This window comes from Herpailurus yagouaroundi, unplaced genomic scaffold (genome assembly GCF_014898765.1).
Source record: "Herpailurus yagouaroundi ecotype Mexico unplaced genomic scaffold, PumYag 214, whole genome shotgun sequence".
Classification (NCBI taxonomy): domain Eukaryota; kingdom Metazoa; phylum Chordata; class Mammalia; order Carnivora; family Felidae; genus Herpailurus; species Herpailurus yagouaroundi.
The window spans coordinates 4,958,764-4,983,014 of NW_024412445.1; the positions used below are offsets into that span (position 1 = coordinate 4,958,764).

A 24,251-nucleotide genomic window follows, 5' to 3' on the forward strand; every position below is an offset into this window, starting at 1 on the left:
TGTGGCCTTGACGGGTACGTGACAAACACTGAGCCTTTACAGCTCAAGAAGCAGCCAACGCGAGCAAACATGTACCTTCTAGACGTGATTCCATAATGACGCAGAGGCAGAGGCTAACCAGAACGCTGATCCGGGAAGTTCAGTCTCCGTTGAGAACTCCGGAGAGTTGAAAGAACACGGATTTCCGGGGGGGACTGAACCACCATGGCGAGTAAGAGGAGGAAAACGGAAGCGGGATACTGGGGTCTGGCCCTGGACAGGTGTTTCTTGGAAGGAGGCAAATTCACTGGCCTCTGTTCCACCGTGGCTCTGGACCTTGCCGGACAGGCCATGAATTAAGTACCCCTGGCTCTGCATCACTCAATCGGCCTGCAGGCAGGAACCAAAGACAGTGCCCAGGAGCAGGAAGGCAGAGTGGAGAAGGACTTGGGCCCACGGCCCCACGGCGACCGTCGAGGCACACGCTGTGGGACAGGAGCACACGATAAAAACAGCACGTGGAAAGCACTCAATAAATACAGCTGTTTTTTAGAATTATTGTAGAGCTGTCATTTCCCTCAAACTATCCAGGAGAAATCGAAGACGTCAAGCCCACACCTAAGGGGATGACCTTATTTGAGAAGATGACACGTAGGCAAAAAATCAGCATTCAGAGTAGAACAAGGCTGTCTCTCTCTCCAATCAAAAAATATATACTTGTAGGGGCGCCTGGGGGGCTCAGTCGGTTGAGCGTCCCACTTTGGCTCAGGTCACGATCTCGCGGTTGGTGAGTTCAAGCCCTGCATCAGGCTCTGTGCTGTCGACACAGAGCCCACTTGCTTTGGGTCCTCTGTCCCCCTTTCTCTCTGCCCCTTACCCTCTCATATTCTCTCTCTCTCTCTCTCTCTCTCTTTCTCTCTCTCTCTCTCTCAAAATAAATAAGAAAACTTTAAAAAACTAGGGGCGCCTGGGTGGCTCAGTTGGTTAAGCGTCCGACTCCGGCTCAGGTCATGATCTTGCAGTCGGTGAGTGTGGGCGCACGTCGGGCTCTGTGCTGACAGCTCGGAGCCTGGAGCCTGATTTGGATTCTGTGTCTCCCTCTCTCCCTGCCCCTGCCCCACTTGTGCTCGTCTCAAATATAAACACTAAAAAAACTTTTTAATTACAATTATAATTAGAAATTTAAAAAAATATATATATACTTCAAAAATTTTTATTTATGTTTACTTATTTATAGCATTTCACTGGTTTCCAGACATTTTCTCATTTTGACATTTTAAAACACACACATCTTCCAGTTGATCCACATTTAAGGATCATACTTGGTCATCTTTCTCTTCATTTTGACTGGAAAGCAGTCATTAAGTTGACCCCTTATCTCAGGGCATTTTAGGATCAAAGACATAAATGCAAAATCCCAGGGTACACACTGAACGTTTCATCACAGAGGCTCCGAGAATTAAACCCAAGTTTCCCTGAAAATACCTTCCCTCGTGGGTCTCGGGCATGAACACACTCCGGTAGCTACAAAACGTTAAGAAAAACAAGCCTCCGTTACTCAGCAGAGAGTAATGGCCTCTTTGCCTTGATGCTACTGTCATCTGGAAGGGGGACGTCGTGACAGGTAACATCCAAGTCAAGTCCCTGGACGATGGGCAGCACGCTGCCAGCGACTCGGTTTTCCCATCTTTAAAATCGGTGTCACGAAGGTCGTACCTCACAGGGCTGGTGGACGGTTCAATGGGAGAATCCAAAACAAGTACACCCAAGTGCTGAGTCTTTTCCCCGCGACCCCCCGTATACCGCCATCCGTCAAGTCCCCAGCTCTGGGCTGTAGACCATTCACGTGATCGGTCAGGAAATGACTCGGGTCCCCACTGGTGCCCACGAAGCACACTGTTGACACAGACCCACCCGGCTGGTTTCGCACCTGTCTGTCACCCCACGGCTGGGATCTGCGCAGACAGTGCTGGCCTCCGGGGATCCCAACCCCCAGCCACGCTCCACCTGGGACCAAATCGGTCACAGCTGCTCCCAGCGTTTAAAGGAAAGGGTTTTCAATGGATCCGAAAGTTACAAAAAGTATAAACACGCGAGCTATTTACCAACATGTCATTGACGAAGTACAGTTCCAATAAACTAAACCAGCTCAGTGCAGTTTGCCAGATCAGAAAGCAAATGGATTTCCAAACCAAATGCCGGTCTATTTTTTAAGTGACTATCCTGCAATCGCTTCAAAGACTTGAAAAGACCATAATCCAATTTACACACGTATCGCAAAAGCACTTAAAAATTCCATGTCTAGGGAAGAAATGTACACTCTTTTTTTTTTAAAGTTTATTTATTTATTTTGAGTGAGAGAGAGAGGGAGAACATGAGCATGCAAATACAAGTGGGGGAAGAGGGGGGAGAGACAGAGAGAGAGAGAGAGTCAGTCCCAAGTGGGTTCCTCGATGTCAGCACAGAGCCCAACTCGAGGCTTGAACTCACGAACCACGAGATCATGAACTGAGACGAAGTCGAGAGTCAGACACTTAACCAACTGAGCCACCCAGATGCCCCCAGAATCAAAACTTTAAATAATTTGCAAAACCACTTATAGGTAAGCGTCCCACCTGCGGGGACACTGTCATGAAATAAAGATAAGGGATGGGACAACTTAAGGGATGTGTAAGAGCCACAGTGAGGAGAAGGTACCAGCCACAAATTTCTTGGAGAACACAGAGTCCAATAAAACGTCCTTTCGTGTAAGATTAAAAGAGAAGAAGGGGCGTCTGGGTGGCTCAGTTAGTTAAGCATCCAACTTTGGCTGGGGTTGTGATCTCAACGTTCATGAGCTCGAGCCCCATGTGGGCCTCAGCACTGACTGTGTGAAGCCTGCTTGGGCTCAAGTGACTGATGGGATTATTGTGCTTTCTCTGCCCCTCCCCAGTTTGTGCTTTCTCTCTCTCTCTCTCAAAAATAAATATTTTTTTTAAAAATGAAGAGGCTACAGAATCCCTCTCCGGTTAAAAAAAAATTAAAAATAAAAGACAAGCGATGGACTTTGGGAATGGAATTCACTTCTAGGGACGGATCCCAAATCGAGACTACAGGGATGAGGTCATCCCCCGGCCCCTCCAGACACTGCCAGCAGATGGAGGGGTCCGGTGTCCCCAGATGTCCGCGGACCCAGCAGAAAATCCACAGCTGGCTGTGCTCGGCAAGCAGCAAAGGGCCATCCGCGGGCTCTGAGTCTCATCCCCGCGGCCCCAACCACGAGCGGACGAGCCAGCGGACACAGGAGGCCCCACGGGGAGCCCCCGTCCGTCCTTCAACAGGAGTTGGCAAACGTCTCCGGTGAAGGGCCAGACACTACTCAACTCTGCTGGGGAGCCTCAGAGCAGCCACTGACGAGATGTCAACAAATGAGCGTAGCCGTGTTCCCGTAACACTTCATTTATAAAAGCAGGCAGGGGGGCAGGACTGGCCCACGGCCGTCGTCTGCCAGCTCCCGCGCCGGAAGGAAAGGTTCCGGAAGGCTCAGCGCCACGGAACTGAAATGAAGCCAGAGGAGCAACTCACAGCAACCACCGGGGGCTGGGACAGGACGTAGGAAACGACCCAGCAGGCAGACGGTGGCGGAGAAGGAGCCACCAGCAGGCTCGGGGCTCTGACCTCCACCCCAGCAGGTGTCTCTGCGCGACAGGATCACGAGGATGCTTTCCCAGACGTCTGACTTCGAACACGAGCAACTCAGAAGTCAAGAATGACGATTATAGAAATAAAGCTAAAATACTCAGAATAAATATTTGGAAGTTCAAGCATAAGCCTGATCACCTGTATCACGTTTACATTCAAGCATTTCAGTGCCACAGCACAGCTCAACACTCTGTTCACGCATTTTACCTGAACCCATCACACTGCCTACTTCCAACATTCTTCATAAGGATAATAAACGCTGCTTTTGTTTATAGTGAATAGATAAAATGCACCTTGAAATAGGTGCATAATCCCTTCCTCAAAACCCCGGGGGCTAGAAGTAGGTGGGAATTCAGAAAGTTTTGGATTCGAGGGGCTCCTGGGTGGCTCAAGTGTCAGACTCTTAATTTAGACTCAGGTCTGTGCTGACAGCTCAGAGCCTGGAGTCTGCTTCAGATTCCGTGTCCCTCTCTCACTGTGCCCCTCCCTTGCTCATGCTCTGTCTCTCTCTCTCTCTCTCTCTCTCTAGAATAAATCAAAAACATTAAAAAAAATTTAAAAAAAAGATTCTCCCTCTCATCTCTCTCAGCCCCTCCCCCACTCACAATCGTTCTCTCTCTCTCTCTGAACAAGTCGAATCGAATTCTCCTGTGACGTGAGAAATGACAATACTTCTCAGTTTAGAGCTTTGGGGGTTTCACTTTTTAATTATTTTTTCATGTTTATTTATTTTTTCATGTGTATTTATTTTTGAGAGAAAGAGAGACAGAGAGTGAGCGAGGGAAGGGCAGAGAGAGAGGGAGACACAGAATCTGAAACAGGTTCCAGGCATTGAGCTGTCAGCACAGAGCCCGACACGGGGCTCGAACTCACAAACTGTGAGACCACGACCTAAGCCGACGTCGGACGCTTAACCAACTGAGCCACCCAGGCGCCCCGAGCTTTGGGAATTGTAAAATTGCAGACCATGGGCTGCAGGCGTCTATTTATAACCCCCTCCCCCCCAGACGCCCTGTTCCTACGTGGCCAAAGTCTAACCTCCCCCACCTCCCCAAGCCAGGATTTTCCTCCCTGCATCCTTCTGCCCAGTCCTATCTGGGCACCACCTGCGGCTCTGGGCACTTCCTCCAGGGAGGCCTCCTTGACCTCCTTTCTCCCCCACCAGCCTATTGTATCTGCCTCAGAATCACTGTCATCGTTCACAATCATCTTATCTGCCAGCTGTCCCGTGTCCGCCTTCCCAACTAAGACTCATAAGCCTGGGGAACTTGCCTGCCTCGTGCAAAGCCACCCACCCCCCTAGCTCAGACACTGTGTCTGGCACAATCAGTGACCAAGGAATTAAAGGTAACTATCCTGGGCCGGGTGTCCCAGACGTGGTCACCCCCGTGCTGGGCAATTTCCATGCCCTTGCTCCAATCCCCACACGACCTGGACACCATTAACCCTTTTGGGCCAGCAGGGAAACTGAGGCACAGGAGTGTTACAAGATCCACCCCCCCCCCCCACAAAGGCCACCGAACAACGACAATATCAGATTTTAAAGGAAAACTCTAAGTCTTAAAAGTGAAGCTGTTTGTTCCCTATTCCACCAACCCCGGGGCCGCTAAAGCGGAAAGCATGATAACTGAATGCACACGCTAACTTGGGTGCTTCTGGGTCCATAAAAAAACTCTACATCTCGGCCACTCACTGACCGAAGCCCGTTATCTAATCCGAGCCCCAGCACATACGGAACAGCTCGAGTCAGAAATCCGATAGTATGCTAAAGATCTTAAGAAATTCTTCTCCATGAAGACTTGGGAGATTCCTCTAAATTGCCATAATTGCAGATTGCTCAAGACTGGAACTCACTGTAAATCATGCCATTTTCTGAGAAATTCTGCAACAGTCATCTGATTTTCCAGGAACAGTGGATGCCAACTGCCAAGTCCGGCTGCCGCATTTTTACGAGCGGAGGACCGTGCTGTCAAATGCCACCGAAAGTCACGACTGAGCATTTCACCAAGGGGTGACAGAGTTTCACTGGGGTTGCCCCCCACACCCCCTCCACGGCTTTCTGGCTTATGCAGAACTGCCTTGGGCATCCGGGGCGGCAATGACAAACAGCTAGTGCGTCTGTGGAGAAAGGCATGACCTTTACTGGGTGCTTCTGCTGTCTCTGTGAGACCCACAGAAGACTGAAAACGGAAGGAGGGGGGCGGAGGGAGGCAAGAGGGTCTTTGTGCCATCACCCTTCCGTCCATCAGGTCCGCTCTGTAACCAGCTGGAGAGGACACCTCTCCACCAACTTTCAGACGGACTCCCTCAGGGACAGTTTTCCACGTAGTGCACTGATCTTTTCCATTTGGAAGCAATGGTATGAAGTGCAAGGCGGCAGGCCAGATGATGGGTACAATCTGCACCCAGACAACTGGCCACAGCTAAGGGGCCACGGGAGGATTGGACCTACGACCCATGGATGCAGCATGGAGCTTTAACCAACAGGGTGAAGCCTCTTGTTTAAGTTTATTTATTTATTTGGCGGGGGGCAGAGACAGAGGGGGGGGGAGAGAGAGAGAGAGAGAGAGAGAGAGAGAGAGAGAGAGAGAATCCCAAGTAGGCTCTGCACCGGCAGCAAAGAGCCCAGTGTGGGGCTCGAACTCACAAACTGTGAGACCATGACCTGAGCCGAAATTAAGAGTCTGACCTTTAACTGACTGAGCCACCCAGGAGCCCCAAGGCCTCTTTTAGGAATAAGCAAACAACCATGGCTTAAGCAGAACACCCTTCCCACTTCTACTAGGTGCTGGCCCTCTTTTCCAGCTTGTAACTCGTTCTGGCCTTGTCCCAAATTCAGTGGCTACCACGAATGGTATTCCTAACATTCAGCCTTTCTTGGAAGGTTCACTTCACTTTGATACCAAAACAACAACAACAACAACAATAAAAGATCAGGGGCGCCTGGGTGGCTCAGTCAGTTAAGCGTCTGACTTCGGCTCAGGCCATGATCTCACGGTCCGTGGGTTCAAGCCCCACATCGAGCTCTATGCTGACAGCTCAGAGCCTGGAGCCTACTTTGGATTCTGTGTCTCCCTCTCTCTCTGCCCCTCCCCTGCTCCTACTCTGTCTCTCTCTCTCAAAAAGAAATAAACATTAAAAAAAAAATTTTTTTTTTAATTAAAAAGAAAGCTCTCTGCAGCCGATGAATAAGCAAATTTTCATCACAGTCGCTAAAAAGTGACTCGACAGACCAAGGGAAGGAAACACAAGTTCAGAGAAGTGCAGAACTCCAGTCAAGGGTAGAGCATACGGAAGGGCCTCAAAATCAGGGAGCCATGCTGGAGAGCTGGAGGCCAAGAGAGAGAGAAAGAGAGAGAGAGGAGAAAGAGAGAGAGAGAAAGAAAGGAGAGAGAGATTGAGAGAGAGAACAGGTGCTTGACATGCTAAAGGACCAATAAAGATAAACCAGGCGCCCTGTGTCAAGTCCAAAGAACCAGGATTCATTCCTTCAAGGGCAGCCCTCCACCCTGCAAAGTAAAGGCTCAAACAAAACCGTGGTTCAGAAGGTGGGGGCACCCGGGTGGCTCCATCCCAGGGTTGATCCCAGGGTTGTGGGATCGAGCCTCACGTTGGGCTGATGCTCATGCTGACGGCGTGGGGCCTGTTTGGGATTCTCTCTATCCCCTCCCCCACCCCTCCCCTGCTCATGCTCTGTCTCTCCCAAAATAAATACATAAACTTTAAAAAAAAAAAAAAAAAGAAAGAAAACATGGGTCCAAAGATGAAGGAAATTAACAGAGGAAATTCACCGAGCAGCCCACGAAGAGCCTGGGAAACCAGAGGAGCAGATATGAACTTGTCCTCCACAAACCCCCACCTGATGCTTCCAGGCAGAGGGAAAAAGGAGCCAGTTGGGGGGGGGGGGGAGGCTTCTACCCCCAAAGCACAAGCTGCACCCAGGTCAGGACACCCTCCTCTCCCCGCGTCGTGCCCCAGATGCTCAGGTCTCTGGCTGAACATCCCCGCAGCCGCCACTCGAACGGGCCTTCTGGAGGTTTGGGGCCCAGCAGACGACCACGTGGCACCTGCTTTATCCCAAACACCTCTTCCCACACATCAGAGGCAAGACCGCACCACAGTGACAACCCTCTGGAACCCGGAAGCCGTGGCCGAGGGGGACACGTGGTAAGATCTTCCAGAACACGCCGGTGACCCCAGTGCAGACATCCCCCCTGGTGACCCGTCATGGTTACTGACCACACGGGTGCCAGCTCCGCCTGCTGGCATCCAACATCCACGCTCCCCCATACCTGGTGGTACGGATGGTGCAAGAAGGAATCCGGGCAGCCGGCTAAAGCCATGGGCTCCTTCTTCAGCACCTGCAACAGAGACAGACCGTGAGAAGCAGCCAGACGGGACACCACGGTCACTGCTCGCAGCTTGTTCCAGGGCGACACACCCGAGCCGGTGGCCCCTGGACACCCTCGCGCGATCAGGCACTCAGGTGGGAGGTCTGCTCAAGGGGTCCCCGCTTTTCTTCTCACACAGAGACCGGCTACGGAACCCTGGGAAGGCCGTCCGCACGGTCACAGGATCCATGGGGCGCGGGGGCCCTCAGAGGGGTGTGGGGGGCGCCGGCCCCCCGCGGAGGCTCCCAGGGACCGCTGGGCTCCTTTGGTCATTACAGATATTAACACCCTGAAGACTTGATCTTCCTTTGGGGAATATGGATTGAGCCTCATTCCAATCAAGCACCGAGGAAGCTGTGTGTGGTCAGGGTCTCCCCGGTACCGCCCGTGTGTATGCTGACTCTCCCGGCCGCAGCCGAGATCAAAACACTGTTACGGGCATCTGACGCCCCCACTGGTGTCACACTCTCCCTGGAGGCATGGTTCTGTGATTACAATCTCTGACAATGACATTCACAGAAATGGACTTCTGAACCACATTAAGCCTCTCCTCGCTTCTGTGTGAGCTACAAGTAGCATGAGCTGTATTCAAAAGCCCATCGTGGGGGCGCCTGGGTGGCTCAGTCAGTTAAGCACCTGACCCTTAATTTCAGCTCAGATCACGATCTCGCAGTTCGTGGGATCAAGCCCCGCATCAGGCTCCACACTGACAGCACAGAGCCTGCTTGGGATTCTCTCTCTCCCTCTCTCTCTGCTCCTCCCCAGCTCGTGCTCTCTCTCTCAAAAATAAATAAACTTAAAAAAAAATTTTTTTTTTCTTCTTAAAAGCACATTGGCTCCTACAGTGAGATCCCAATAAGCACGAAACACAGACCCTGTCATTTTCGTTTTTAATCTGCTGCAGCACAAACCACATGCCTGATGCATACAAAGCAGACAGCGAATCTCCCTCCCCTCTGACGCAGAGGACGGGTGGGGCGGGGAGGTTAGGGGCAACCAGCAGCTTGGCCGGGACTCAGACGGGTCACCCGTTTGCCTCTGAACACAAAAAAACCAAGGCCAAACTTCCATGAAGCGAGCTTCTCTGAGATCCTTCCTTCTAAAGCTCAGCGGTAATCAGAGAGCAGGGGGAGGATTCCGGGAACAGGGAGGAACCAGGGACAATGTCTTCTCATGTGGAAATCATTGGACGCTGGGAACATTTTCAGGAATGGCAGCAATGAACGCTCTCCATCATAATCGGTCCCAGAGGTGCCTGGACCATCGGCCCTTCTTCGGCCCAGCCCCGCTGAACAATTCATAATCCCTGGCCACGAGAGGCTTTTCTCAAGCCTCTGCGTTTGCGGCTGTCTTTCCCTGCTCCACCACCAGCTACCTTCCTATGCCCTGTAGGACTGAGCTCAGGGATCACCTCCTCCAGGAAGCCCCCTCAGACTGCCTCTCGCCAATCAACACTGCTCCAAGATGGCTCGCTCAGTCAGTGTCCACTGGGTTTCTGGCATCTGGATCCAAGCCGGTTTCACAAAGAGGGCGCTGGCAGTCATCACTGTCAACCCCTTTAGAGCAGGAAGAAAACACAGCAGCTCTAGGACGGCCACCCCACCATGTCCAGGAGCCGCCTCCAACAGGACTACCCGCCTCTCCTATGGTGTCCCCAGAGGAGGCCCAGGGACAGGCAGGTGTCCTGCTATTCTAGAACACAGGGTCTCCTCTGAGGCTGCCTTTCAGAGGAGCAAGAATAATGAACAATAACAAGAATCCCCACAACGAGGCAGCAAGGAAACCGAGCTTAAAAAAACACTTTCTGGGGGCACCTTGAGGGGTTCAGTTGGTTAAGCAACTGACTCTTGACTTCAGCTCAGGTCATGATCTCACGGCTCATGAGACTGAGCCCCACGTTGGGCTCTGTGCTGACAATGCAGAGTCTGCTAAGGATTCTCTCTCTCCCTCTCTCTCAAAACAAACAAATAAACTTAAAAAATTTTTCTGCTCCTATACTCAGAGCACAGAAGGTCCCACTTCCCTGAAGTCGTTTTACTACAAGAAAAACAAAGACTATATAGTCAGTGGCTCATTTCTCTCAATGAAAGAAAAAAGGAGAATGGAAGAAACAGGACAGGCAGGAACTGCCCGGGACAAGATAAACCGGAGGCTGTGGGCAGTCAAATCAGAATCAATGCTGCAGACAGTACAGTCCGTGGACGCAAAATCCCAGGAACGTGGACAACAGACCCCAGGGAGAACGCATCAAACACAGTGGCAAAAAGGTTGAACAGTCTGCAGTTCGGCGCAAAACTCGGGGTGCAGAGAACAGCGCCTGGCTGTGAAGGGAACACCATCTTCCCCAGCCGATCTCGACCCCGCACCTCTCACGCATCTGGGGCAGAGTGAAGATTCTCTGACCAGACAGTCGGAGTTTTTCAGAATTCAGAAAGGAAGACTCACGAAAGCTTCCCAGGGGAATCCTGAAAGACTCCAGTGGGGCATAAAAGTAAGGACATTCATTCCGTCAACCAAAAAGCAACAAAATTGGGGCGCCTGGGCAGTTCAGTCAGTTGAGCACCCAACTCTTGGTTTTGGCTCAGGTCGTGATCTCGTGGTTTCGTGTGTTCGAGCCCCATGTGGGGTTCTGCACTGACAATGCGGAGCCTGCTTGGGATTCTCTCTCCCTCTCTCTCTTTGTCCCTCCCCCACTCACACTGTCTCTGCCTCTCTCGAAACAAATAAACCTAAAAAGAAAGATAGCAAAAAATTCGAGGGGCGCCTGGGTGGCGCAGTCGGTTAAGTGTCCGACTTCAGCCAGGTCACGATCTCGCAGTCCGGGAGTTCGAGCCCCGCGTCGGGCTCTGGGCTAATGGCTCAGAGCCTGGAGCCTGTTTCCGATTCTGTGTCTCCCTCTCTCTCTGCCCCTCGCCCGTTCATGCTCTGTCTCTCTCTGTCCCAAAAATAAATAAACGTTGAAAAAAAAAAAAATTCGAAGGTAAGACCCAGTCGTGGGCTGAAGCGTGTCCTCCCCACAATTCAAAAGTTGAAGCCCTAATGCCCAGGAACCACAACATGGCTGTATTTGGAGGTGGAGGTCTTTAAAGATGTGATTAGCTTAAAATGAGGTGTTAGTGTGGCCCCCGAGTCAATGTGAGGGGACCTGAGGACACAGACACACACAGAGGGGCGACCGCGGGAAGACATGGGGAGAAGACGGCCGTCTACACGTCCACAGAGAGGGGCCTCACGAGGTCCCAGCCCTGCCCACACCTCGATCTCAGACTTCGGCCTCCAGAGCCAAGAGGAAATAAATTCTGTTATTTGAGCTGCCCAGTCTGTACAATTCTGTTAAGGCAGTCGGTCCTGAAATACTAATACAGACCCAAGATAGGAAAACACTATTAAATTGCTATTTCAGCTAAAAGGAACAGAAGTGCCCTAAATCTATAACATCCACTACCAGGCAATTATGTTTTCGCTAAGAGTTTAGGATCCTTTAATCCATCTGCACAGAAACCAGAAAATGACCTGTAAGAGGCTGCTAGGCTGAAGGGAAGAGGGGAGGGGCAATGGAAGCCCTGACAAGATGGCGGGAGGGCCCCACGCGGTAACCAGCTTCTCTACTGCATGGGCACGGCTGTGGCTGGTCACCTCTCTCCAGCCTTGGGCAAGGCCAGTAGCCCCCAAGCCTGTAAACCTGTCTGGCCCATAAGTCAACCTGGGCCTATGGTAGCAAGTCTCATGTGTCCGTGTGTCCAGCATCCAGACGTTTAATCCCAACACCAACCTAGCTGCTATTCTGAAAGTACTCTGGGGAAGTGGTTGACATCTGCAATCACTGGACTTTTAGGCAAAGGGGATTACCCTCCCTACAAGAGGTGGGCCTCGTGCAATCAGCTGAGGGCCGTAAGAGCAAAGACTGAGATTTCGCAAAGAAGGGATCTGACCTCAAGACTGCAGCAAACTCCTGAGTTTCCAGACTGCCAGCCTGGCCCAGGGATTTCAGACTTCTCAGACCCCAACAATCACGTCAGCCAATTCCTTAAAATAGATCTCTTTGTATGTACACACACATGTTCGGTGTCTCACGAGAACCCTGACGTATGCACCCCAGCCAACCACGGCCAGATCCCAGGACCACGCGTGGTGTCTCCTGTAGGCCTCCCCAGTGCCCATCTGAGTCTGATGACTCTGCGTGGTCAACCTCCCAGCCCCCGGCCCTTCTCCAAACACACCCTCCACCTTCTTCAGCCCGCAGCCTCCCTTCCCTGAGCAGGCTAATTTTCTCCCCTTCGCCCACATCCCCGCGGGCCTTGGGGAGGGGTTAACACCCTTCTGGCCCCTTAAGGACCCTCTCGGCACCTGTGCTAATGGCTGCCCTGTTGCCCCATGCCCCCTTCTGCCACTGCTCCCCACATTCCTTCCAGCTCACTCCGTGCGTGCCGCCCTGCCCAGCCTTGTTTGCCTCCGGAACTCTTGGACATGTTCAACACGTGGAGACACGTAAGTTTCCCCCGAAGCTTCAAATTTAATGGGTGTTGGAGTGCCAGAAATATCACATACACATGCCAATGTTATCACCTAAATACGACCTTTGAAAGCATTTACCAAATGAGATTGCTTCTCAGTCAGAATAATAGACATCCCGTAAGTCCTGCTGAGTAGCTCCCTTTGGGATAAGAACACTATAGTTCGATACAGTAAGAAGATCAGAGTAACTCGAGTCTCTAATAAAATGCACCAAACCTAGCTCTCATTGGATTTAATGGTGAAAGATAGAAAGCTTTTCCCTTAAGATCAGAAAGAAGGTGAGGATGTCAGTTTTTGCATCTTCTACTCAACATAGCGTTGGAAGTTCTAGCTAGAGCAATACAGCAAGAAAAAGAAATAAAAAGGCATCCAAATTGGAAAGGAACTAATACAATCTCTGTTCACAGACGACACAATCTTATCCATAGAAAACCCTAAAAATTACTAAGATGCACACATAATTAGAATTAACAAATGCATCAAAGTTACACAATGTAAGATAACACACTAAAACTAGTTGTGTTTCTACACTCCAACAACAAAAAATCTGAAAAAGAAATGAAGAAAACAAATCCACTTGAAACAGCATCAAGAATAACAACTAGGAATATATTTACCTAATGAGGCAAACACTTGTGTACTAAAAATTACAAACGTCGCTCTAAGACTATAAAAGAAATATAAACACGGAAAACATCCTGTGTTCATAGCTGGGAATATTTAACAGTTTTAAGATGATGACAATACCCAAAGCATATACAGAGTCAGTGCCATCCCTCACAAATTCCCACTGGCATTTTTTTTTGCAGAAATCGATAAAACCTTTCTAAAATTCATATAGACCCTCAAAGGACCCCAAACAGCCAAAAAAAAAAAAAAAATCTTGAAAAGGAAGAACAAGGTTGGAGGACTCACATTTCCTGATTTCAAAACTGACTACAAAGCTTTGGTGATAAAGACAGTGTGAGATGGCAGATGGACAGACCAATGGAATACAACAGAGCCCGCAGAAATAAACCCTCACGTATGATGGCAGGCTGATTTTCAACAAAGGTGTCAGGGCCATTCAATGGGGAAAGGACAGCCTCTTCAACAAGCAGTTTTGGAAAAACTGGATATCCACATGCAAAAGGATGAGGTTGAACTCCTATCTTACACTCTCAATGAACATTTACTCAAATGGATCAAAGACCTAAACCTAGGAGTTAAAACTGTAAAACTCTTACAAGAAAGCATAAAAGTCTTCATGATGTTGGATTTGACACAGACTTCTAGTTAGGACACCAAATGCATCAGCAACAAGAAAAGACAAATCAGACTTCATCAAAATTAAAACCATTTGTACCAAGGATACGATCAAGAGATGGCAAAAACCCATAAAAAAGGACAAAATAGTTGCAAATCATTTATTTGATAAGGGATTAATATCCAGCATATATAAAGAACACCTACAACTCAACAGTGAGAAAACAGGCCACCAATTTTAAAAATGGCCTTAACTAGACATTTCTCCAGGGAAGATATAAAAATGACCAATGAACACATCAAAAGACACTCAACATCACTAGTCATTAGGGAAATGTAAATCAAACCATGGTGAGATACCACAGAGAATAAGCATTGGCGAGGATGTGGAGAAAGTGAAACCCTTCTCTGCTGCCGGTAAGAATACAAAACAGCACAGCCTCTGTGGAAAACAGTATAACAACTCTTCAAAAAAATCAAATGGAGAATTAACGTATGTCCAGAAATTCTATTTTTAGGCATAAGCCCCAAAAGAAGCAAAAGCAAGGACTCAAACAAGTACTTGTTCACCCGTGTTCAAAGCAGCATTGTTACAATAGCGAAACAGTGTAAACAACCCAAGTGTCCATCAGCAGATGAATGGATAAGCAAAAGGCAGCATATCCATACGACAGAATATTATTCAGCCTTGAAAAGGAACGCAAGTTTGACACACGCTACAACAGGATGAGCCTTGAAGAAGTTATGCTAAGTGAACTAAGTCAGTCGGCAAAGGACAAATGTTGTAGGATCTCGCTTCCACGAGGCTGTCTACAAACAAAATGTAGAAGTGAGCAGGGGCTCGGGAGAAGGGAGGGTTAATGGGTACAGAGTTTCTGTCTGTGATGATGAAAAAGTTCTAGAAATAGACAGTCATGGTGGTTAGACAACATTGTGAATGTAAGTAATTCCACTGAATTGCATACTCAGAAGGGGTTAAAATAGGAAATTTATGTTTTATATGTTTTATCCTCTTTTTTATTTTATTTTTTAAGTTTATTTATTTATTGAGAGAGAGAGAGAGCAGAAACAGAATCCTAAGCAGGCTCTAAAACATCAGTGCAGAGCCCAATGTGGGGCTTGATCTCACAAACTGTCATATCATGATCTGAGCCAAGATCAAGAGTTGGATGATTAACTGACTGTGCCACCCAGGTGCCCCTATCTGCTTTTTTGAAACATAGAAAAGATGGCTGTCCAATGAGCTTCCTTTAACAAAATTTAAAACTTTTGCTAATTTTTTTTTTAAATGTAAGCATGAGATTCTGCAGAATTTCTTAGGATGTTAAAACTCGAAGATGGATAAAGCAAGGCTTGCAAATATCACTTCTGTACAAACTTTTTAAAAAATCTTTTTTCATGTTTATCTTTGAGACAGAGAGAGAGAGAGAGAGAGAGAGAGAGAGAGCGAGCATAAGTGGGGGAGGGGCAGAAAGAGAGGGAGACACAGAATCCAAAGCAGGCTCTAGGCTCTGAGATGTCAGCACAGAGCCCGACGCGGGGCTCAAACTCACAAACCGCGAGATCATGACCTGAGCCGAAGTCGGACGCTTAACCGACTGAGCCAGCCAGGCGCCTCTCTTTTTAATTTCTAACATGCTTCCTGGTCACACCAGTTTTACCACTTGGAATTGGTTAAGACTTGTCCGTTTTGGTCTCTCTTGACCAGTAATGCCCTCTCTGCTCTGTGACTCTACGTCACCCAGCTGTCTGGCAGGTGAAATGAAACCCCCACCGCAAGCCCTTGGTAAAATCCATCTTGCCACCCGTACCTGACAAAGACTGGGATCACGGTCGTGATCTGTGCTCTCGTGGAGACTGAAACCCTCATCCTGCTCCTGAGCAAAAAACTTCACTTCTAAACGTCCTACAACAATACAGGCTCGATGACACACTGTGCCACTTTGTAAAGAGTTCCACATTTATTATTTTCTTACGTGGATTTATTTTTGAGAGAGACAGAGCATAAGCAGGGGAGGGGCGGAGAGAGAGGGAGACAAAGAATCCCAAGCAGGCTCCGGGCTGTCAGCACAGAGCCCGACGTGGGGCTCGAACCCACGAACGGTGAGATCATGACCTGAGCCGAAGTCGGACACTTAATCCACTGAGCCCCCGAGGCGCCTCACGTAAATCATGTAAATCATCAGCTGACTTATCAAAATGATGTGCTTTGTACAGATACTGAGGAAAAGCCTCCTAGGCTGGTTGCTACTAGAGCTTTCTGTAACAATAAACGGCATTCTCTCTAACCGTTGCAGAATGACAAAGAAATTGTACCCGTGACTGCTGTCCTGTCTTCCTTCAATTAAAGAGGCTTACTGCTACGTTCATCTCGCTGTGTGGATTCCATATGTCCTTTTAATTATGAGTCTGTCCTTTGCCAGAATCCCATTATAAACAATGTATTGGAGTCTATCCATTTTAACGGGGTTTTGAACTTGTGATAAAAGTTTAAATAATCTTCACCACGAAGCCTGAACTTTCTTCCTTATTAGACGACAGTTCAGAAAAATAGTTCAAGCAGAGCCAAAGTCTGCTGATGCTAGAGTCAACATTTTTCTCAACAACGTCAATATTTACACTTCTGGGTCCAGCAGCTGGACTTGAACATGCCTTTGTTCTTTTTGTTTCATGTTTATTTTTTTCCATTTTGAGGGCAACTTCTGCTAAATGACGATGACAAGACCATCCTAAGATTTTAAATGTTGCACCCAAAACCACTTTTTCGGAGTTTCTCACTGAATCTCTGGAGACCGGCAGGCATACCTATGCCTTTCTCATCACAACCTACTGGGAATTACGCTCGTGGCCGATTTCAAGTGTCTGTCAACCCTTCCCATAGCGGGAACCCCGTATGCTACAAATGTCAACTGTGATGCTGGCAGGCGCAGCGAGGGACCCGGCATCTCATGTACACCCAGCTCGTATCACCTGGCAGAGTGCTCAGCGCGGACTCAGGATCCATGCGATCCGCTCTGATTTCCTCCTCTGCTCTGTTTTCCTTACTGAACACACATGACCTTGATGTCAGCTACGGTGATGGGATACGACCCGCGACGTGAAGACAGGTTCAGGTTCAAGTGTGTACGTGGCGCCTCTCACCTGAAAGCTCACCGCCTTCAGTGGCACGCACCTGCTGCCCACCGGCTCCCTCCCCCTGCCCGCACCCCTCCCCTGCCTTCCTGCTCCGCCCCTGACGGTCTCCTCCTCTGACCTACATTTACGAGGACGCAACCAGCCGCCTCCAAGACCCCTGAAGTCACCTGCAGGGTGGCTTCCCTGCTCCGCCGAGGACAGCACACACTGGGGGACTCTTTCCATCTTCACTTGACCAGAAATCCAACATGTGCATTTCACCCTGCTGGGGAAGCCGAGACGTCTCCTTAGGGCACTTACTTTGTTCCCTCCAGCTTGCCTGTTTCCTACTTTCTCCTCACTGCCTCCTCCTCAGGACACTCAGGCAACAGCCTGGTGGCCCTCGGCTCCTGACGCTCCGCACAGCCCAGTGCCAGCTCGTCGCCCTGCGGCCCTGCCCCGCAGCCACAGCCAGCACCTGACATCAATCCTACAGCACTTGTCAGAGAGCGACTAAATGCCTTCTCGATCAAGAACGTGGTCTTGTTCCCTACTCCGCCCACGACAGCACACCCCGGGGGGCCTCCAACCAGACCAACCAGCATAACTGCCGACGGGCAGGCTAAATAAGAACATTTGATTTGGAAGTAAAAGCAAGTAAATAAATGAAAATAAAATTGGAAAAGAGAAGCTGCAAATCTTAAAATAAATCACGGCGGAGGGGGGAGGGGGGCGCCTGGGTGGCTCGGTCGGTTAAGCGACCCACTCTTGATTTCGGCTCAGGTCATGATGTCACGGTTCGTGGGTTCGAGCCCCACTCTGGGCTCTGTGCTGGCAAGGAGCCTGCTTGGGATTCTCTCTCTCCCTCCCCCTCTCTCTAACTCCTCACCCACCTGTGCTGTCACTCTTAAGAATAAACTCAAATAAATGAATAAGTAAATCACTGTGGGACTTTTTATTTTTTTTTTTTAGATTTTTTTTTTCAATGTTTATTTATTTTTGGGACAGAGAGAGACAGAGCATGAACGGGGGAGGAGCAGAGAGAGAGGGAGACACAGAATCGGAAACAGGCTCCAGGCTCTGAGCCATCAGCCCAGAGCCTGATGCGGGGCTCGAACTCACGGACCGCAAGATCGTGACCTGGCTGAAGTCGGACGCTTAACCGACTGCGCCACCCAGGCGCCCCTCTGTGGGACTTTTTAAAAAGAAAGCGATACCTCCCATAAAAGCCGGGGACCCCGCTCTTTACCAGGACCAACATTCAGGATATATTAAGGTCATCGCTTGCAGAGCTGAAAACAGCACATTCACCTTCTAACTCATAATAAAGGCATTAGAAGAAACTAAGAATACTTCAAACATCAAAGGGAAAACAGAAACCAGGTGACGAAGGTAGCATTCACAATTTATTCAGAAGATGGGTGTCAACAACCCGATTCCCTTCATTTCAAAATAACATCCGAAGTATTCCAATGTAAAAAAAAAGAAACATACTCAAGGCACAGTGAAACAGAAATGCTGTGAGAAGAGGGCCAGGAAGGGAGGGGCAGAGACGCAAGAACAGGACGCAAAGTGACGAGAGAGGGGACAGGGCCAGCAAAGTGCAGAGCAGAGGAAAGACACGCTAATGTACTGCGGACAGCAGAGGGCATGTTCGTAACAAACAACAGTGGTCAGCCTTTCTCCTCCAAACAAGAAAACATCCACATATTAGAATCTTAAATGAATGGACATAATACTTCGATAAGAAATTTACGTGAAAAACAAGAACTCCACGCACAGAACAAAAGCAAAAGAATATGGTATTTTTTTTAATCATGTGGTAATTTTATAGACATTAATAAGAAAAAAATTTGGGGGGCGCCTGGGTGGCTCAGTTGGTTAAACGTCCAACTCTTGATCTCGGCTGGGGTCATGATCTTGTGGTTCGTGAGCTCGAGCCCCAAGAGGGGCTCTGCACTGACGGCACAGAGCCTGCTTAGGATTGTCTCTCTTCCCCTCTCTCTCTCTCTGCCTCTGCCCTGCTCTCTATCTCTCTCCCTCTCAAAATAAACAAACTAAAAAACTTAAAAAAAAAGAAATTTGGATGGGGTGCCTGGGTGGCTCAGCCGACTGAACATCCAACTTCGGCTCAGGTCATGATCTCACGGTTCGAGCCCCACATCGGGCTCTGTGCTGACAGCTCGGAGCCTGAAGCCTGCTTCGGATTCTGTGTCTCCGTCTCTGTGCCCCTCCCCTGCTTGTGCTCTCTCTCACTCTCTCAAAAATAAACATTTAAAAATAATTAGAAAAAAGAAATTTGGAGACTTTAATGAAATTAGAACTTTCATTTAAAATGTACGCCAAAAATCAGAACAATCTTAAAAAAAGATCCTTAGGGTAGAAAACTCTGGAGATAAAAAGGACTGAAGCCTGTACTCCTCCCACCTTCACCCCAACATATAAAGAAAGCCATGGACTTAGATGTTCTTACTGTCAATTATTTCCATTTGTCAAGACAGAGAAAAAAAGAAAAAAGAAAAAGACAGGATTTCTCAAGTGCTTGCTGAGACCACGTAGTGGGCTGGGCAGGGACAGTTACGTCTGTGTACAAACACATGCACACACACACACTCACCCTAGTATCATTCCCACGGTTGACAGGCGTGAAACGGAGTGCAGTGGTCAAGGTCCTGGGGCCAGTGATGGGAAGGGACAGAGGAGGTAACAAAGGTCAGTCCAGAAGTACACGCCCACAGTCCCGTGGTGGTTAAACTGTGGTCCCCAGGCACCACCTGGGCACCTGCTCACACACAATACTGCAGCCCAGACGCTGACCCACTAAATCAGAAACTGGGAGTGAGTCCCAGGGGGCTCCATGTCTCTGGCCAAGCCCCAACCACAGGGCACCTCGGGTGCCTGGGCTGCACCCCAGACCAGCAAAAATAAAATCCTGGGGACGCAGGTGTGGTTTTAAGCTCCCCAGTGTTTCCAAAGCTGAGAACCACTACTCTCCTCTCTTTGGTTTACATCGTTAATCCTTTTTTATGACATGTGCAAGGGGAACAGAATTGGGAAAAGACTGCAATAAAGCCTCGAAGACTCCCAGTTCGCTTTCTGGAAGCTGGGGGGTAAACCATATCATCAGTTCCTCAAAATGCTCCACCTGAATCCTAAGGGCCAGATCCCCGGCTGGAAGCCGTAGCTGGTACGTCCTCTGCCTTTCACGAATCTACCCCTTTTTCCCATGGAAACAGAACCACTCTAGAACACCGATCGAAGGGTGAAAGCGGGAGACGCGGCAGGCCAGGACCCATCTTGACGGCCGGCAGGAGAGATGGCTTCATCACCGCAACGAGGTCTGGACGTGACCGTACGTGGGAGAAGGACCTTGGGCTTCATATTCTCAGCCTTTGGTAAGAGACTTGTTTGGAATATTCTATTCAAGAGCCCACAGTGCCTCCCACCCAAGTGCTTTGTTCAGCCTCCTGACCGAACACAAGCTCGAATCCTTGAACAAGCCACGTGGAGACACTACTTCTGTCCCCACCGGACAGACCAGGAGCCCGAGCAGAAGAGGCTTGCCTCTGGTCACCCGTGCCGGTGACCACCCGTGCCAACTGTGTGGTCAGTCCCTGAGATCCTCTCTGCCCCAATCCAGAGACCAGATGTGGAGTGCCCAGGAACGGGGTCCGGTCCACGCAAGCCAGGAGAGGCCGACGGTGGACACTGACCCTCTGTTTCCAGCAGCCCCAGCCCGTGGGCACCGGGCCTGAGAGCCGGGCCTCCCTCTGCCATGGTTAACGCACAGGGGTGCAATCGTGTGCTGAGTCCGGGATGGGGCTCCTAATCCAGTTCCTGAAGGCTCCCGTAAGGACTGACCCCATGGACTCGGACGCATCGCTAGAAAAGTCAAGAAACAAACAAGCCACAGAGAACAGCTGAGACGATGCATAGGCCCAGCGGCCTCCCGACTTCCGTCAGAAATGCATTACCACGGAAAACAACAGTGTCCTCCGGATCATGAAACAAGGCGGTCGGTGAGAATGCCACGCTCCGCCTTCCCAGAAGTGGTGGGATACTCCCTGAGCAGATGGCGAGAGGGAAGCCACATTTGCACAGAGCCCCAGACAACCCTGACACCCATAAGGGGGCCGTCCGCCCTTCACAGATGGGGACGCGTGCTCGGATATGAGGGACAACCTGGATGGACCTCGGGGTCAAGTGAAGCCCATGGGACCGGGCACGGGCGGCAGGCCTGGGAGCCGGAGCAAAGGAAGGATCTCCTGCAGAGGAGGGCATCGACCTTGTGTGACCAGGGAGACACCGGGGGAGAGGAGAAACCGTCGTTCGTTTTAAATTTAAAATGTGGGTTATTTACACATAAACCTAAACTTGGGGTCCTTTTAAAAGAACTTGCTTTCCAGGGTGCCTGGGGGACCCAGTTGGTTAAGCGTCCGACTTTGGCTCAGGTCATGATCTCATGGTTCGTGAGTTCGAGCCCCGCGCTGGGCTCTGTGCTGACAGCTCAGAACCTGGAGCCTGCTTCTGATTCTGTGTCTCCCCTCTCTCTCTGCCCCTCCCCCTCTCATGCTCTGTCTCTCTCTGTCTCAAAAATAAATAAACGTTAAAAAAAATTAAAAACAAACAAACAAACAAACAAAAAACCTTGCTTTCCAGGGCGCCTGGGGGGCCCAGTCGGTTAAGCATCCGACTTCGGCTCAGGTCATGATCTCACGGTTCCTGAGTTCGAGCCCTGTGTCGGGCTCTGTGCTGATGGCGCGGAGCCTGCTTGGGATTCATTCTCTGTCTGTCTGTCTCTCTCTCTCTCTCTCTGCTCCTCCCCTGCTCATGCTCTCTCTCAAAATAAATAAGTAAAAATACACTTTAAAACAAAAAAAGGAAACATAAAGACCCTCCCGATGAGTAATCGCAACATTCTGTCCTCTGGCACAACCTGAGTAACTCACCACCAACGGAAAGACACCAGATACCTCTGGGGAGGCGACAAGCCACATAGTGAAGTCAACGTCTTTTCTCATATTCCGAGGACTGCGGGCCCTCCCCACCGGCTTCCCTGGGCCCAGGCCCCAGTCACCCCGCGATCCCTGCACCCCAGCTCGTCTACCTTGGTGTCCCCAGGGGCTCCATCCTCCCTACCATGACTATTTCTTGCACTAGGAAGAACACGGGGCGGGAAAGATTTCTGTCCATTGCTCCTCCCGCAGCTTTACTGTCTGTCTGCAAACCTCAATGAGACAGATTCCAAGTTTGCTGCCCCGAGCTCCGTCTGGAAACCCCACGGCCCAGAGACACCCCCGCCGCACAGGTCCCAACCTGCCGAAACCTGAGTGCCCGTCCCGGAACATCCGCCCCTGACGCCGGGCTTAACAGGGTGAGTGTCCCACCCCACAGCCACTCAGTCCACCTGCACAACGTCTGTCCCTTCCCTCCTCTTGTCCCACCACCACAGGGTCCCTGCCTCTCTGCTGCCTACCAAGCACCCCACATGCCCACTGAACCCACCTGCCAGCAAGAGCTTGTCCCGGGCCCCGCCCTCTGCCTCCCCCGCCCATCCTCAGTACACCTCGGCCATCCCAACAGAAGTGTGGTTCTCAACGCTGCTCTTGTGTCACAAGTCATTCTTTCAAACTCCTCGCCCCCGCCCCCCCCCCCCCCACAGCAGCCCACCTAACTAGCACCCATACCTTAAAGAACCGTCCAGGTGACGGGCAATGTCCGGGCAGAGGGCAAGGCGGGGAAATAAGGCACAAGTTACCCCCAGCCCCAAGGATCTCCGCCCTCCAACCTTCTTACTGATCCGAACCTACGTTAGCTGGACACAAGGGTACGTCTTTTTTCCAGTGAAGCCAGAAACGATCTGAACGCTCTACGTGTCCATCCATCACAAGGATGCCAATGCGCGTAAGTCCATGAACACCACGTCCGTGTGCGTGTGTCACGTGAGGTGCGTGGGTTTCTAATTCGATTCCACTCCAACGCGGCTACAAAATTATACGGGAAAATACTCACAACGCATCACGTCTTCTACAACTACCTGTTCTCTCCGCTCCCCGAATCCACCCGGCCGGCCCTGTCCCTGCACTCCTGAACCCGCATTCATCCAGGATCCAGGCTCCAGGCCTCCGGCACCCGGCATGGCCACCATTGGACTCAGGGCCCATGAACACCTCCCAGGACGCCAGGACACCACCTCGCTCGCGTGCTCCTGCTTGGTCTCCACAGCAGTGACCCCCTGACACTGAGACCTCTAAATACTGGGGGCCGTCACCCAGTTCTCAGGCCCCCTCCCTCCGGCGTGAAGCTCCTTTCTCTCTGTCCCTGTAACTATCACCTTGTGTCTTTTCCAGGACCCGGCCCCCGACTCCCACCAAGCACACACCCGATTCCTGCCCGCTGCTGCTTGCTTGGCTGTCCCCCCCCCCCCCCCCCGGCCTCTCTGACCCAAGTGTCCACCCTCAAAGGCCCCCACTGCTTCTCCCAATCAGCACACACAAACGCCCTCCGCCCACTGGCTCGGGCAGAGACACTGCATCATCTGTGAGCCCAGCCCGCTCTCTCTTCCACACGCCTGCCGCCCCCCGGAGGCAGACCCTAACTGCCACCCCCGACCAAGTGTGGTCAGAGCGCTCGGTCCCTGTACCCAGCTGCTCGACTGCAGACCTCCCGGCAGAGAAGCCGGGTGGTCCTCTTAAAATCAAGCCCCCGCCTGCACTGCTCTACCCTCGGGTCCCACGCTGCCAGGGACCCTGGTCCTCAAAACAGCTGCTGGATCCCCTCCAGACTCTGACAGGCAGAGACACAGGGGAGGGAGGAGGGCACCGGGGGCGGGCGGGGAGGACAGAGGGGCGAGGAGAAGAAGAACGGGCCACAGAGCAGGTCAAACCACGTCTGGAAAGTGCTTCATCTGGCTACACGCTGCGTCACTACGGGAAGCCGCAAAGTTGAACTGGAGGAAAAGAAAACCATTTGGCGGCACGTAAATCCCGCCTATTTTACCAGGAGGTCCTTCCCGCTCCTGTGAACATGAAAGGAAGGTCAGAACAGGCTCCGGCCGTCGGTTCTGATTGTTGCGTCCTCGTCAGGATTAAGAGCCAGGCCGGAGCGGAGCCAAGGCCGCGTTCAGGCCCCGTGCCCACTATCCCGTGGCCCACAGACGGTCGCAGGGTCCCTCCTCAGCCGCCAGGTGGGAGTGAGAGGCGGCTGCCTGACACGGGCGGAGGTCGTGACCGCTGCTGGCTCAGGTGCTCCTGACCCCTGACCCCTCTTCCCTCGCGGTTCTTCTGTCCACGCCACCAATCCGTTATCCACTGCCCTCCTACACAG

General features: G+C 50.8%; 1 protein-coding gene across 3 annotated transcripts in view; it reads right to left on the reverse strand.

Annotated features, from left to right (window-relative positions):
* LOC121017006 (growth factor receptor-bound protein 10-like) overlaps nt 1-24,251 on the reverse strand; it is a 121,584-nt gene that overhangs the window by 53,421 nt on the left and 43,912 nt on the right. For 2 of the 3 annotated variants that reach the window (XM_040455072.1, XM_040455075.1), the window contains exon 3: nt 7,953-8,021. In XM_040455072.1, coding sequence (XP_040311006.1) covers nt 7,953-8,003 — 51 coding nt within the window. In that variant the 5' untranslated portion in view covers nt 8,004-8,021. Of the gene's footprint in view, nt 1-7,899; nt 8,022-24,251 lie in introns of those variants that run through there. The other variant, XM_040455074.1, reaches the window with a different exon arrangement.